Below are 16,914 nucleotides of genomic sequence, written 5' to 3'. Positions count from 1 at the left end.
AGGCTTGGTCGCTTCATGCCAGTGCAGACCCAGATCCTCCCACCAGGACTGCCACACTTCAACCCCCCACTCGCCCCAATACCAGAGTCTCTGAACCAAATACTAGAAAAGAGATGAAAGGAGCCGCTTTGGGGGATCCCCCTGACACTGTCCCCAGGGCAGCACATTCCCCCAGCCGAGCGGGGACCAGGCAGAGGCAGGAACTGGCTTTTCCTCTCCCTGCTCCTCCCCAGGAAAGTCAATCTGCCCCGGGGGGCTGCAGGGAATGGGGCTGGGCAGTGCTGGGAGCCGGGAACCTCTTTCTCCACCGATTGCTCCTGCTGCCCCTGCCAGTCTCTCCCTCCTGCCTCCTCCCTTCCCCTCGGGCTGGGAGACTCGGTCCCTGGCCTGGCCCGGCCCGGGGCGTTCGCTCTCCCGGAGCTGGCTCGGCTCCTGCAGGCGCTCAGGGGGGCAGAGCAGGGGGGGTGGGGGGAGGGGAATGGGATCGGGGAGGGCAGCAGCTCTGGGACTCGCAGACCCCGCCCGGGAGCAGAGCTGGGGCGAGGAGGGGCCGTTGGTGCAGAGTCACTTTCCTGCCCGGCCCCAGCCCTTTCCTCCGGGTCTCTCCCCTCACCTGCAGGCTCCGGCTCAGGGGCTGGTGTCGGCAGAACCTGGGGCTTGGTTCCAGCCACCGGAGAAAGTCTCCCCGGCTGGGCACAGAGGGGCGTTGTCTCTCTCCCGGCTGAGAAGCGGTGGCTGCTCAGCCCGGCTCCCCTGCATGACAATGGAGGGGTCATTAATAGCTCACCCCGGAAGCTCAACTGCTGATATCCTGATCTGAGTGCAGAAAGAGCAGCCCTCTCCCACAGCTTTATCCAGAGCCCTCCTGTGGCAACAGCTAATTTCTACACTAGAGATAGATTTGCGCAGACCTCCTCCTGGGGATGCAGCTTATACAAGCAAAGATGTGATTTTGCCAGCAGATCTTAAACCAGCTGCTGCCCAAGCAAAATAAGCTGCAGGGACACAGCTGAAGCACTGTGATGCTGATATAATTGTGTCTGCACTATAGAAATGTCGCTAAGAAAATCACCCCTCTAAGTGTAGTTTAGACCTGGCCTTTAAAACCTCAGGGCTAGTCTCCAGTGCTTAATTTGTGCCAGGGCTTGCCAGCACTGAGCCGTGGCACCTGTGGGCTTGGCAGTTCATAGCTCCATCACTCTGGTCTTGCTGCATCAGTTATTAATGTAAAAAAATTGCTTGTGCCCTGGCACCTCTTTCATTACAAATTAAGCACTGCTAGTCTCCCGCAGTGTCACTGGGTATTGTAGCATTCAATACATGTCTCTGCTAGCAGCAGCTCTCACAGGCAGGGGGCATGTTCCAGCAGCCTCTGTGTCTCCCATCCCAGCGAAGGTTTTGATCTGGTGGAACTGTCCCACATGCATGTGTTGGGGACAGGGAGTATGGGTATCTGTACCCCACTATGGACACTGCTGCAGAGAGGGATGGGCAGGGCTGGAGGACTGGAACTTGGGAGAGCAGAATTCCTGCTCAATCCAAAGGTTTTGAGTCCCCTGGGATTCTTTGGGGCTTCTGAGATTTCTTGCAGACTTTACTCTCTTGGCTGCAGAGATCCTGTCAGAGCCACACTGTGGCACTGGTGTCTCGGATCGACATGCTGCTACAAGAGCTCCAAGAGAATTTAGAATGGTAATATTAATAGCCACTACATGTTCACTCTGAAACCGAATGACACCAATTATCCTGCCAATCTTGTTAAGCAATTACTTGCTAGTCTTAGGACTCTTCACCTCTTATTGGCTCACCATTATTTCAAGACAGTGGGAGTTGAAGCCTTTATTTCATAGATGTTTAAGGTCAGAAGGGATCATTGTGATCATCCAGTCTGATCTCTTGCATAGCTCTTGCCAGAGAAGAAAGACAAGGACATATGACCCAGCTTTTATAACATAGGGTCATACTTTCTTGGTTATTCAAAGATAAATATATCAGGTGGGATTCACGAAGGTATTTAGGCATCTAATTCCCATTACACCATCCTTCTAGGCTAGAGAGTTGCACACTTCATTGTTTATGTAGTCTGAGCTTAACTGTCAGCAGGGCCTCTCACCTCTTACTCAGGTCAGAACCTGATTGATTATGGATTTCCATAAAAATTGGGCATTTCTAGTTTTCCAATTTCCACTCTAATCAAAAGGGTTCTGACCAGAATGAGGGGAACAAAAGAGATGGCTGAAGTAGGGACAAGACCAAATTTTGGGGATGCCTGCAGTTAGGGTGGGGGGCAGGGCTTAAATTCAACCAGAGCCATCTGGAGCAGAACTCCGGTCCGTATTTTTAAACCCATGGGAGCCCCCATGTACCCTGCAGGGCAGAAGCCCCGAGTGCCGGTGTGCCCCGTGGGGCCAAAATGTAACAAGAGGTCTGGACTTGACATGACCCACAGCCTTCTTGTGTATGGACTTAGCATAACCCGCAGACATCTTGTATGCTCAGTCACCATAAATTAGAAACAAAAACTATAGAGGCAGGAGAATTTGGCCTTGATGCAGGTGGACAGATAGAAAAGTATCAGCTGCAGCATTATTAACAGGGATAGCTAGATATTCACAAAGTCAGGGGGGGGATGGAGAACTAACCTTGAGTTTCTGCAGTTTCTTCCTGATAATAAAAAGTATGAGGTTTTGCTGTTGCAAGTGTATCCCACTAAGGAAGCATAAAGAGAAGTGACCTTGAGAACTTTTTACTGACTTTGAAAAATGCAAAAGCTAACAAGTAGGCGGTCTTAGGCACGTGAACCCCTGTATAGTGAGAACGATTGGTTAGTGGGTTTTGCATAGCTATGTTTTAAGTAAAATAATTGGTTAAGGCATAAATAAGAGAGAACCTCATTTTAATTATATAATGACGGTCAGAAAAGAAGCTCATTGAAGCTTAACTCCAGAATACTGCTCAAGACCAAAGCTACTAGGATTTTTAAACCCTGCATGCCCAGACTGTGGAGAAGCCGGAACCCAGATGACCTGACCCTGACTGGCCATCGGGAGACGTCTATCTTATTGGGAGTGGTGAGCATAAGATACTTGATTTGTTGCTAATTGTTAATAAACGCGTGTACATATTTAAGGATATTCACTGTGTGAAGGCACTGGGAAAAGGCCTCGCAGATCAATAGAGCTCTGAGTCCATCAGGAATGAATGTTAGCCCTGAGCCCAGGGAGGAGTAGAGCCCTGAGCCCATAGAGGGGTAAAGTTGGGTCCCTTATGCCCTGAGTACCCATGAGGATGGGTAGGGGTGGAATCTAAAATTGTGTGGGTAAGAGTCAGGCCAAGCCCCGGCATGCCCCACGGGGCAGAAGCTCCAAGCCCCGGCGTGCACAGTGGGGCTGAAGTCCCAAGCCCTGGGGCTCCTGCAAATACTCCAGGAGAATTTAAGCCCTGTTGCGGGGCGAGGAGTCCAACTAAAAGAGGGCTAGCCAGAGTGGGGGGAGGGGCCACTAACCCTAATCTAACTCTCACATCACAGCGGCACACCTGTATCCTGAGGGACCCAACATGATTTTACAGTTTTCTGATTTTCCCCAAAGTCAGTAGGGTTCTGTCCATTAATGCCTAGGACATTCCCTGAAATTTTGGAATTGATCAGATATAGCTTTCAAAAGTTGTCATGTTACTTACACATAGACAAGACAGAAATGCCATTGAGTTGAGTACAGAAGGTCCTTGTTACTTAACCAATGAAACCAGTGCATAAACAAACCCACCAGCTTAATCTGACAGGTCACAACGCCTGGTTGTTCAGGGTAGATAGAATCTTCAGTCCAGCTCACGGACGTTCTAGGTCACATCTACACGCTGGCAATTAAAATGGCATAGCTGCAGCACTGTGGTTACACTGGTATAACCCCATAGTGCAGACGTAGCGCACAGCAAGGGAAGGGGTTTTTCCGTTGCTGTAGGAACACTCCCTCTCCAAGTGACAGTAGCTGGGTTAATGGAAGCATTCTTCCATGGACCTAGCTGCATCTGTGCCAGGGTTAGATTAGCATAGCTACAGTGGGCAAGGATGTGGATTTTTCACACCCGAGTGCCATAATTATATTAACCTACATATTAAGTGCAGACCAGGCCTTCCCTGCCTCTGCTGTAGTCTTGTTTGGTCCCGATAATGCTGCTTTCTTCTCTGGGTTGCACTCATATTGGGACAGGACACCAGCCCGGCTCAGAAGCTACCATTCTGGGCTCCAGCATGTCAGTTCCAATTTCCTTTGTCAAAAGTAAAGCCTAGATTAATGAAGGGATAGGCATTTTGACACTGAACGTCACAGTGCCGAACATTTAGGCACATAAAAGCCACAGGACCCCTGCTATCCATAAAGCCTGAGGTAGGTGCCCAGGCTCAATGAATGGGGAGAGGCATGTGCCTTAGATTCCAGCTCACTAGTGGGAGATTCCGATGAAAGGAGTGTTGTGCAACCTCCACCCCCATGGAGATAGGGCCTAAATAAAGGCTGCAGGGAACCCTCTCTTGGAGTTAGGCACCTGAGGCAATAATCCAGTGCTAGGAGCATGGGATTAGAATTAAGATGCCTAAAACTGGGTATTAGGTATTTAAGTACCTTTGTAAGTATAGGCCACAGTCTCTCTGTGTTGTGTGTGCAAATACCACCTTGAAAATGTGAGCAGAGTCCTGCTTCACACACAACTTTGCACTGACTTAACGGGTTAAAGAAATGATTTAGTAAAATCAGTGTAACCCTCACATTTGAAGAGTGGTTTATTTCAGTTAACTTCACCCTATTCATTATCGACTGAAGCTACACTGCAATTGGCCACTCTTAAACCAAAATAAGAATGTCCACAAGTGAGTTTGCATTGATTTAACTAAATAATTTTAAATTCACACCTTATATTAACATGTTAGCACAACTTCCTTCAGTACCCAAGTACAGAGTGTCAAAGATCTGCCAGTTAATCTGTAGGCTTTGATAATTTCCACTCACCATATTTGCCAGTATGTAATTCACCAATAAATAGTCCATTCTGTTGACAAAATGTGAACATCACTAACAACTGTACCACAAACCATAAACTTATGACTGTGTTCTCCTTTCCCCGGTACAGAACCCCATCCACCCCAGAGATAAGCTGCAAATGGGTATAAACTGGTCATGCATGTGTTTAGACTGGAATCGAGAAGAAGATTTCTAACCATTAGAGGAGTGAGGTTCTGGAACAGCTTCCCATCATGAGGAGTGGTGGCCAAACAACTTCACTAGTTTTAAGATCGAGCTTGGTACATTTATGAATCAGAGTATATGTTGAGGTTGCCTGGAATAGTATGGAACTGGACTCAGAGACATGGAGTCTCTTCCAGTCCTATGTTCTATTTTATCTATTATTTTATATAGGTACTGTGCTCTCCACCATAGTATTTGAGTGCTAATGGTCCCTATGTGCTAACTACTTATGTTAAACAATGTTCCAACTTACATTTAGCTGTAATGTTCAGAGTGCCTTTCCCAGCCCTGAAAAAAGCTCCCTGTGGCTTGAAACTTGTCTCTTTCACCAACAGAAGTTGGTCCAGTAAAAGATATCACCTCCCACACCTTCTCTCTCTAATAACCTGGGACTGACACAGCTACAACTATCCTGCTTTCCAGTAGTGTGTTAAGCATGTTCCTATGCAAAAACACAGGGATCCCATCAGTGTATCAAACTCCTGTAGTCTATGGCACACCAGTGCTGCTGGAGTTGTCCAGTGGGAGTGCTGAACTGTGGGATAATGTCTTGCAGTTGGGGGGATGTAAGTGGCACTTCCATGAGAGGTGGTTGCAAGGGGGCCGATAGTAGTCTGTATTGTATGACTGTGTTTAAATGTAACCTCTACCTACTTTTAATAATTGCTGTCCATTTCCTTTTTTTAATGTTTGGATCCTGAAGTGTGTCCTGCTTTCACACCTTTGATAGAAGGGGAGGTCAATCTAGTTCTGTCCTTTGCTGGCTGTTTCATGGTTAATAAGCCTCCTCTTTCGGAAGAGATTTTTGAACTAGTGGAATCATAGAAGTGTAGGACTGGAAGGGACCTCGAAAGGTCATCTAGTCCAGTCCCCTGCACTCAGGGCAGGACTAAGTATTATCTAGACCATCCCTGACAGGTGTTTGTCTAACCTGTTCTTAAAAATCTCCAATGATGGAGATTCTACAACCTCCCTAGGAAATTTATTCCAGTGCTTAACCCCCTGAAAGGATGTTTTTCCTAAGGTCCAGCCTAAACTGCCCTTGCTGCAATTTAAGCCCATTGCTTCTTGTCCTAGCCTCAAAGGTTAAGGAGAACAATTTTTCTCCCTCCTCCTTGTAATAACCTTTTATGGATTTGAAAACTATTATCATGTCTCCTCTCAGTCTTCTCTTTTCCAGATTAAACAAGCCCAGTTTTTTCAATCTTTGCTCATAGGTCATGTTTTCTAGACCTTTAATCATTGTTGTTGCTCCTTTCTGGACTCTCCAATTTGTCCACATCTTTTCTGAAATGTGGCACCCACAACTGGACACAATACTCCAGCTGAGGCCTAATCAGCGTGGAGTAGAGCGGAAGAATTACTTCTTCTGTCTTGCTTACAACACTCTTTCTAATACATCCCAGAATGATATTTGCTTTTTTTGCAACAGTGTTACACTGTTGACTCATATTCGACTCATCTCTAGCTTGGCCAAAACCAGAAATATTTTGAATGGGAAATATCATCACAGTGCCTCATGCGAGTTATAGCGTGGATATCTCATGCCTGAATTGTTCTCTATAGGCCAGGTTCACCTATATGTTCCATGATGCACCACACTTTTCCCTCTTGGGGTATATCTACCCAACAGCTGGGAGGGAGCATCCCAGAGTGGGTAGACAGACACATGCTAGCTCTGCTCAAGCTAGTGCACTAAAATAGCAGCACAGCCGGGGTAGTCTGGACGGGTTCGTATTCAGGTGGCTGGCTCAAGCTGCCGCCCTAGCTCACTCTGCAATTTTCACCATACTAACTTGAGCAGAGCTAGCACGTGCTGTCTGCCCAAGTTGGGAAGCATGCTACCAGCTGCAGTGCAGACATACTCTTAGAGAAGGGAGGTGGTGCAAAACCCACAAATTCCCCCCCGCCCCCAGAAAGCAGACACTTGACACTTTTCACAAAAACGGATCAAATCAACCCCCCCAATTTTCCATCAAAAATAGTTTTCATGGGAAAGTTTCAACCCATTCTACAGATGTATAGTGTGTCTCTCCTGCGTGGGATCTAGGCACTGCTACTTTGCATGGGCACCACTGTAATATGCAATAAAGTCTGGGCTGTCACCACAATTGGGACAGTCACCGGGCAGCCCTCCTTCCTGTGTTTCCGTTGATGTGACACAAGTCCTGAGCTGTGACGGAAGCTTTTCCCGCACTCGGGGCATCCATAGGGCTTCTCTCCAGTGTGGAGTCTCTGGTGGGAAGTCAGTTGTGAGCTTACGGTGAAGCTTTTCCCGCAGTCGGGGCATTTATAGGGTTTCTCTCCTGTGTGGATCCTCTGGTGCCTGATCAGCTGTGAGCTGCAGCTGAAGGTTTTAGCACAGTTCAGGCACTTGTAGGGCTTTTGCTCCATGTGGGATCTCTGATGGACAATGAGGTTTGAGCTCCGATTGAAGCTTTTCTCACAGTCAGGACATTTATAGGATTTCTCCCCTGTGTGGGTTCTCTGGTGTCTAACGAGCCTGGAGCTGTTCTTGAAACATTTATTGCACTCGAGGCATTTATAGGATCTCTCCCCTGTGTGGGTTTTCTGATGCCTGGTGAGGTGCGAGCTCTCATTGAAACTTTTCCCACACTTGCTGCATTTATAAGGTCTTTCTCCCGTGTGGATTCTCTGGTGTCTAATAAGGTCAGAGCTGTTCCTGAAACATTTCCAACACTGAAGGCATTTATAGGGCTTCTCTGCCGTGTGCACTCTCTTATGGATAACAAGGGTTGAGCTCTGGCTGAAACTCTTTTCGCACTCATCACACTTATAGGGTCTCTCTCCCGTGTGGATTTTCTGATGTCTCAGGAGGTAGGAGCTCACGCTGTAGCTTTTCCCACAATCGGGACACTTGTAAGGCAAGTCTCCTGTGTGGGTTCTCTGATGTGCAGAAAGATTGGAGCTGTGATTAAAGCCTTTCCCGCAGTCGGGACATTTGTAGGGTCTCTCTCCCGTGTGCAGTCTCTGATGGGTAGCGAGGTTCGAACTCCTGCTGAAGCTTCTCCCACATTCGTCACACTGATAGGGCCTTTCTCCTGTGTGGATTCTCTGGTGATCAATAAGAGCTGATCTCCACCGGAAGTTCTTCCCACACTCACCACATGAGTTTGGTTTCTCTCCAGTGGGGATTTCCTGGTGGATGGTTTCTTTGAGCTCTCTCTCCACAGGCTGTTTTCCTTTCTGCCTAAGGGACCGGCGCAGATTCCACCTGTCAGTCCCCTGTTCCGGGCTCTGGGAAACGTTCCCTTCAGGATGTTGCAATAACATCCTGGGCGGTTCCACTTGCTCAGCACCTTCCTGCTGCAGATTCTCTTCCTCATTCTTGCTCACTGCCCCATCACCTGCTGGGACAGAGAGAGAATCCAGACAGAAGTCAGTCCCTTTGCTGGGGGGAATGGGAACCTCTGAAAGAGGAACAAGAAAGGGGGGAACAAGCCAAAGAGGAGCTGATTCAGGAGCTGAATACCTGAGAGGAGAAAGGAGGGGACCAATTCTCTTCCACATCACATCTGAACACTAAGAGAGAGGGAGAGACTGACAGCTATTAGTCAGGGTGGGTGGGAAGCTATGGTGAGTGATGTCTGCCATGAGAATACAACCCCTGCTGGGGATAATCCTGACCTGGGTGAGAAGAGGCAGAACTGGTGGAGCTCATGGACCTTTTGTGGGAATCTCAGAATTTTGCTTCCCTCATTGATTGTTTCTGAGTTGGTTGAACTACCCCAGGGAGCTCCCTTTCCTCAGAGCCCATGGACAGCCAGGACCCACAGCTCTTCCCCTTACTCTGGCCAGGAGGTGATGCTGGGTTTGGAAATGGGAAATCCTGCTCAGGGGACAGAAAGCAAGTGGAATCAAACCTACCCTCTGTTTGCTGATTGGTTGTTAGGGAGGCTATGCCAGGATTTTAACCCCTTTCTTTGCTGTAGGAACATTTAATACGAACAACAAGGGAAATAGTCCCAGAGCCCCCAGGGAAAGGCAGCACGTGTGGCCCAGATGCTGAGTCACTGAAGTGAGTCTAGGGATCTGCACCGACAGGGAACTTGAAGCCAGATTTTTAAAGGTCTTTAGGTGCTTAAAGATGCAGACAGGCTCCTTGTGGGATTTTCAATAGCCCCAAGGCACCTATCTCCATTGTGCTTTGGAAAATCCCATGAGGCAGCTATCTGCATAGTTAGATATCTAAATACCCCTGAAAACCTGGCCCTTGGGGGACTTAGGCAGAGCCGATTCATGAGACACAAGTCCATCCCTGAGTTGGCAGAGAGGTCACAGTCCCCACAGGATGGAACCTGCCCTGGGAAGAAGGGGCTGGGAACAGGGAGTTTCTCCCACTTGGGAGCCTTACTTATGGGAAGAGCAGCACCATCGTTATGTCCCTGAATCTCTGGTCCCGTGGGAGAGGTGCAGAGGGGACGGTCTCTCACACGTGGGATATGGGATAAAATAAATAAATAAATTAAAGGACCTTGAAAGGGCATCGAGTCCAGCCCCCTGCCTTCACTAGCAGGACCAAGTACTGATTTTGCCCCAGATCCCTAAGTTGCCCCCTCAAGGATCGAACTCATAACCCTGGGTTTAGCAGGCCAATGCTCAAACCATTGAGCTATCCCTCTGAAATCTGGCTCCCTCTGAAATCTAAGAGGCCAGGAAACATCCTTGAACACAACCCAACCCAGATGCTTCAGCTTGCGGTACCCAAGGAGACAGGAATCCTTACCCAGCAAGGTCTCAGTCTCAGAATTCTCTTGCATGACGTCCAGCAGAGCCCACTGCCTCAGGAAAATACACAGGCACCTCCTTGAAAGTCACTGGCTGCTGAAACAGCAAGGGTCCCTCACTCAGTACATGCTGCCCCAGCACAATCTCACGAGTTCAGTCACTTGCTCCCCTTCCTCAGCCTCCCTTGCCATCTGCCCTATTGGCTGGGCTAGAGCTCCCATGAGCCCTGGCATACATCCCCTGCTGACTGGCCCCTCATGTCAGCCCCAAGTTACCCCGTCCCACACAGACCTGCTGCCCCCTGTGCTGTTTCCAGCATCACGTTGCCAACAGTTAAATAGATGTTTAAATCTCACCCTCTTTGTGGCTCTTGGCAGAGTATGCAGAAAGCTCAGATTAATTTTCACTGGCTATTCAGTTGACCTCAGTTTCAGTTTTCCCACCATGCCAGGCCTGCTAGATGGCACATCAGGGAGCTGGGTGTGGTTCATTTTTACACTCCTTATATTCAGGGTCTATGCAAAGTCCTACTTGGCTCTTGGTGTAGGTTAGAGCAGCCTTAATGCGGCTCTAACTTACACTTTGCTTTCCACAGCCCCCTATGGGCCCCAAGAGACAGAAGAGCTGTCGTGCAATATGTTCTGACCATGCTCCCAACACCCCCCCCCAAACAGCTATCCCCTAATTCTGGGAGCTGTGCTTACACCCCCTTTCTGTAGCTCTACACTGCAACTAGACACCCATGGGTGGACTGTGCCAGCCAAATCAGACTCATGGGGCTCAGGCTGCGGGGTTGTTTCACTGCAGTGTAGATGTCTGGGCTTAGGATGCAGCCCAGGCTCTAGGACACTGTGATGGAGGAGGGTTTAAAAACATGGCCTTTAGGGAATATTTGGCAGGGACACCCAGAGGATTCAGGGGGCCTGGAGCAAAGCAATTTCGGGGGCCCCTTCCATAAAAAAAAGTTGCAATACTATAGAATACTATATTCTCAACGGGGCCCCTGCAGGGCCCAGGGCAAATTGCCCCACTTGCCCCACCCCCCCAATCTGGGCAGCCCTGATATTTGGCAAGCAAATTCTACAGACAAGTGTAGAAAAAGCACTAGAGTGTTGGACTGAAAGACAAAATAACAGTTGACAAAGGCAGTTTCCATTGACGGATCAAAGAAATGAAAGAAGTTTTGACACCAACCCAGGAAATCAGAAAGCCTTGAAGACATATGATCCCAAAGAATAAACTTATGTATTAAAAAAAGAGAAAATCTCCCCCCAGGAAATTTTAAAATTAAAATGTTGCAAGGCAAATGGGAACTGTTATACTAGAAACACTGAGATCAGATTGCTAAAGCCACTAGTGAATTAATATTTTCAGTGATTATTGCACAGTGATGCACAATGACATCCACCTGCTGAATGTTAATGCAGGTACGTTATGAAGTGCTCAGAGTGAGCAAAAGAACAGTTTAAAAAGAAAACAACTTAAAAAATGCAAGGATTAAAGAATTAAAGGATCACAAGAAAAAGGCAGAGCAATTCAGGCAATGAGAACAGCAGCTAGGGCACTTTGTGAACTGCCAAGAGGTTTTATGCAGACACAGAAACTGATAAGGGACTCTTTCAAACCCTAAAAACATGTCTGACAATTACCTTTTTTTGGGGGGGGGGGGAGGGGGAGGAGCTGTATGTCAAATATGTCCCTGAACCAAGTCTCCTTTGGCAGCTCAATACACCATGTTATTTAGGGAAGATCTGTCTGGCCTATACATTGGGCTGCCCCCTGTCTTCAAGAACTCAGCCCTAGAAAGTGGGTGCTGAGCTGCAGAAGGGAGGGGAGAGGGCAGCCCCTCTGCCTCCACACTATTTTTGCAAAGATTGCAGATGGCTCCCGCATCTGGGGTCACTTCTATCCCCTTTGCCACTCCCTATCAGGGGGTTTCCCCTCTGCCCCTGGCTGGCAGTGCCTGTATCCTGTTCTTAACCCTGCCTACCCCCTGCCCTGATTTTGCTCCTTGGCCCCTCTCCTGGCTCTGCCTCCAGCCGTGTGACACCCCACGCCGCCCGTGCAGTCAGTTTGCCCCCTGCACAGACACTGCCCCTCCCTCCGATTTGCCCCCTCGAGCATGTTGTGCAGAGTGGGAGCCGAGGCACCAGCAGCTGGGACTGAGCAGCCTCGGTTTGCAGGAGCAGCAAAGCAGCAGATGGTCCATTGCCCCACCCCGCCCTTTCCCCCGGGTCTCTCCCCTCACCTGCAGGCTCCGGCTCAGGGGCTGGTGGCGGCAGAGCCCGGGGCTGCCCCAGGGGCTGGTTCCAGCTGCCGCAGAAAGTCCCCCCGGCTGGGCACAGAGGGGCACTAGGGAAGGGCTCTCCCCGAACACATCCCGCTGGGGACCAGCAGCGGCTCAGCCCGGCTCCCGGCTCACAATAGAGGTTGCAGTAGCGTCTGACCCGGGAAGTTCAGCCCCGGATCTGCTCAGAGACAGAGACAGCAGCCGCCTCCCTCCCGGATGAGCAGAGTAGCATTGCGCGGCGGCGGCGGGGGGCGTTAACTCCTCAGCTGCCGGTGTAGCTACACGCCCAGGCAGGGGCGGGGGCTCGCAGTGACAGGGACTCCGAGCCCAGCGGAGGCAGGCTGTGATCGCCTCGGGCACAGTGCTTCTATATCCTGGGAAATTTCCCAAAATCTGGGAATTTTTGAGTAAAATGTTTTGAATGAAAATTCCCAATTTCACAAGTTGAAACATTTTACTCACAAATTTCCCAGGTTTTGGGAAATTTCCCAGGATATAGAAGCACTGTAAAAAACGTTATCTGGGAATTTTCCACCAGATTTGGGAAATTTTTAGCGCTAGGTTGGGAAAAGTTGGCATCACGATATAGAAGCACTGCTCAGACATATCCCTGGAGGGAGTGGGGCAAAGGGAGGTTCTGGGGAAGGATCCTTTGACCCTCCATGCTGGGCACTGCTGTGAAAGTTACTAGTGACCCCCCTTAATCCGAGCAGTCGTTATGTCAGCCAGCGGCCATTAGGGGGAAGCAGACACCTTAAGGACACAGTAGGCTGAACTTTTCAACTGTTTTCCCTTCAAGGCCTTAAGGTAGTTGGAGCTGGTCCCAAGCTAGTTTTCACTGACCAGATAGCAAAAGCACGGGTCTGACAACCACCAATCAGATGTAAGCAGAGTCAGGATGAGCTTTACCCTGACATCTGGTGGTGAATTATGGCGAGTGTGGAAAAGAACTCCAGGGGCTGATTTGTTTGCATAGGCACACCCACTCGCCTGGCATGAAACAACAGCAACTCAAAGTGGTTACTTTGGCTGGTGTGGGATCCCCAGTTTCTTTGTTATTGGGGCAGGAAGAATAAAGTTTTGTTACCCTGATTCTGTGAATCAAGGGCAGTGAACCTGTTGTATGACAGAAGGACTGAGTGAGTCCATCACCATTACCTAAGTAGCACTTGCTTGACAAGGGGCATGGGTTACAAAACCCAGTGAATAGAGAGAGGATGGGGACAAGTATTTGTACCTGATAGTATGGCCCCCTCCCCGAGGGGTTGAAACACCAATTGCACTACCTCCTCTCTCCACTGTTGAATGTCAGAGCTAACTTTGATTCCATTAGAAGTCTAATTACAGACTGCTGAGCTAAATTCACTTTGGGCCAATGGTGCACTAGCACTGGGGCTCCCCTACTATGAGCTGAAATCACGAAAGAGCTGAGATCACTGAGGCTGTGTTAACTAGTGGGGGATTCTGAAGCTATATTGCTAAGCGGCTGGCGAAGCAGCTAGCAGAGTGAAGCCTCATGGGGACAGTTGGAGCGGAGCTGAGCAACTCACAGGTCGGTGAGCAGGGCGGAGCGGCTGGAGAAGCAGTGAGCAGAGCGGAGCCTTGTGGGAGCAGCCCGAGGAACGGCTGAAGTGGAGCAGAGCTGAGTGGCTCACAGGTCGGTGAGTGGAGCAGCTGCCAGAGCAGTTCGTGGACAGCGGGAGCGGCTCATGGGACAGCTGGTGGAGTGGAGCGGCTCGTGGAGAAGGCTGCGGCGGAACCCCACGGAGAGGCAGCCGGTCGGCCTTGGATCACGTAAGGTGCCCCTTAACACCCTGCGTGCCTCACCCCCCCCTTGCTTGAACTCTGGGGCTGCACTGACCAGGGACAGGGACTTTGGGGGGTTGTTGGACTTTGGGGACTTTGGTGATCCTTGGGTTGCTGGTTTCAAGAACCAAAGGGAAAGGACACAGCCCAATTTGCTGGGGTGAGTTTTTTGCTCATGAAGCCTGTTTGTGGTGTTTTTTCCAATTTAACGCTGATGTCGTTTACCTCATGTTATTAAACATTTTCTGTTACACTCAGACTCTGTGCTTGCGAGAGGGGAAGTATTGCCTCTTAGAGGCGCCCAGGGGGTGGTATGTAATTGTCCCAGGTCACTGGGTGGGGGCTCGAGCCGGTTTTGCATTGCGTTATTGAAACGGAACCCCTAGATACAGAACCCGGCCCTTGTTGCTGCCAACTTAGATGGGCAGAAGGGTTACACAAGTGTTAACACGGCAAGGACCTTGGTCTGAATGTGTATAAAGAATCTGTAAAATGTGTGTAAGACAGAGTTTTTGTACTAAGGTGCAAAGCTCTCCTTTCTTCTGCAGAATAAAGCAACACTTCCTTATCCCTGTCTGGCTGTTATTGGCTCTCAGCTAGGTGGACCCGATATTTCGGTAACACTGCTGCAGTGGGTGGTGGGCAGAGCTGGAAGCGCTCAGTCTCCCCGGGGGCTGAGAGCTTCCTGGGTCAGACGCTGCTGCTCCCCAGCGAGGTGTGTGTGGGGAGAGCCCTTCCCTAGTGCCCCCTCTGTGCCCAGTCAGGGGGACTTTCTCTGGGGGCTGGAACCAGCCTCTGGAGCAGCCCGGGCTCTGCCGACACCAGCTCCTGAGCCGCAGACTCCAGGTGAGGGGAGAAACCTGGGGGAAAGGGCTGGGGCAGGGCAGGAAAGTGACTCCGCACCAATGGCCCCTCCTCACACCAGCCCTGCTCCCAGGCGGGAATCTGCGAGTCCCAGAACTGCTGCCCTCCCTGACCCCCTCACCCCCAGGCTCTGCTCCCCTGAGCGCCTGCAGGAGCCAAGCCAGCTCTGGGAGTGCCAAGTATGTCTACACTACGAAATTAGATCAAATTTATAGAAGTCGATTTTTTAGAAATCAATTTTATACAGTCGATTGTGTGTGTCCTCAGTTAAGACCATTAAGACCATTAACTTGGTGGAGTGTGTCCACAGTACTGAGGCTAGCGTCGACTTCCAGAGCATTGCACTGTGGTAGCTATCCTACAGTTCCCGCAGTCTCCGCCGCCCATTGGAATTCTGGGTTGAGATCCCCATGCCTGATGGGTCAAAACCATTGTCGCGGGTGGTTCTGGTTACATGTCATCAGCTCCCCCTCCATAAAAGCAATGGCAGACAATCGTTTCAAGCCTTTTTTCCAGGGTTACCTGTGCAGACGCCATACCACGGCAAGCATGGAGCCTGCTCAGCTCACCGTCTCCGTACGTCTCCTGGGTGCTTGCAGACGTGGCACTGCATTGCTACACAGCAGCAGCTCATTGCCTTTTGGCAGCAGATGGTGCATTATGATTGGTAGCCATCGTTGTTGTCTCCTGGGTGCTCGGTGAGCTGACCTCGGTGAGGTTGGTCTGGGGTGTCTGGGCAGACATGGTTGCTCCTGGCAGACCTCGGTGAAGTCTGTCAGGGGCGCCTGGACATAAATGAGAGTGACTCAAGGTCATTCTCTTTTTAAGTTTAGTCTCCTGGAGATTCAGTCCTGCCTGCAGTCGTACTGCACTGTCTTCTGGCGACCACCCAGGAGACAAAGATGTCTAGCAGTTGTACTGCACCGTCTGCTGCCAGCCTAAGATGTATAAGAGAGATGGAGTGGATCAAAACAAGAAAGAGACCAGATTTGTTTTGTATTCATTTTTATTCATTTGCTCCCCCCTCCCTCCCTGAAGAGTGGGGGGAGGGATAGCTCAGTGGTTTGAACATTGGCCTGCTAAACCCAGGGTTGTGAGTTCAATCCTTAAGAGGGCCATTGAGGCAGGGCCGGCTTTAGGCCGATTCAGCCGATTCGGCCCCGCGCTGCAGCCGTCCGCCCCGCCCCCAGCTCATTTCCCCCCCGATTCGGCTGAATTGGGCCCCGCGCCAAGAGGGCCCTGCGCTGCAGCTGTCCGCCCCGCCCCCAGCTCACTTCCCCCTCCTCCCCTCCCCTGCACGCCCCGCCCCCTCCCCTGCTTCCCGCGAATCAGAGATTCGCGGGAAGTCTGCGAGGAAGCAGGGGCGGGCCAGCAGCACGAGGTAAGCTGGGGTGCGGGTGGGAGAAGGGCTCCGGGGAGGCGCGGCCCCTTCCCGCAGGCCCCAGCGGCTCTGGCCCGGCTTGGCTCCAGCCGGCCCGGTCCCTGCGGCTCGGGCTCCCCCTCCCCCTACCCAAGGCGGGGCTTCCGCGGCGCGGCTCGGGTCCCCCCCGTCCCCCCGCGGCACGGCTCGGGTCCCCCCCGTCCCCCCGCGGCACGGCTCGGGTCCCCCCGTCTCCCCCCCCCGCGGCACGGCTCGGGTCCCCCCGTCCCCCCCCCCCGCGGCGCGGGTCCTGGGGGCGGGGCTTGCAGCAAGCCCCGCCCCCAGGAATCGGGCCCCGCTCTTGCTAAAGCCAGCCCTGCATTGAGGGACCTGTGGCAAAAATCTGTCTGGGGATTGGTCCTGCTTTGAGCAGCAGGTTGGACTAGATGAGGTCCCTTCCAACCCTGATATTCTATGATATCATCAGTTGCCCCTCCCTCCATCAGAGCAACAGCAGACAATTGTTTTGTGCCTTTTTTCAGCGCAGACGCCATAGCACAGCAAGCATGGAGCCCACTCAGATCACCACCACAATTATAAGC

General features: G+C 50.9%; 1 protein-coding gene across 1 annotated transcript in view; it reads right to left on the bottom strand.

Annotated features, from left to right (window-relative positions):
* Window positions 1–16,914, bottom strand: part of LOC128848310 (zinc finger protein 239-like) — a 62,149-nt gene that overhangs the window by 12,669 nt on the left and 32,566 nt on the right. Inside the window, exon 5 of the mRNA XM_054048249.1 lies at window positions 7,430–8,394. Within this exon, the coding sequence (XP_053904224.1) occupies window positions 7,430–8,394 (965 nt within the window). The remainder of the gene's footprint in view (window positions 1–7,429; window positions 8,395–16,914) is intronic.

Source organism: Malaclemys terrapin, chromosome 13 (assembly GCF_027887155.1).
Source record: "Malaclemys terrapin pileata isolate rMalTer1 chromosome 13, rMalTer1.hap1, whole genome shotgun sequence".
NCBI lineage: Eukaryota > Metazoa > Chordata > Testudines > Emydidae > Malaclemys > Malaclemys terrapin.
This window is presented reverse-complemented; position numbering and strand designations above follow the sequence as displayed.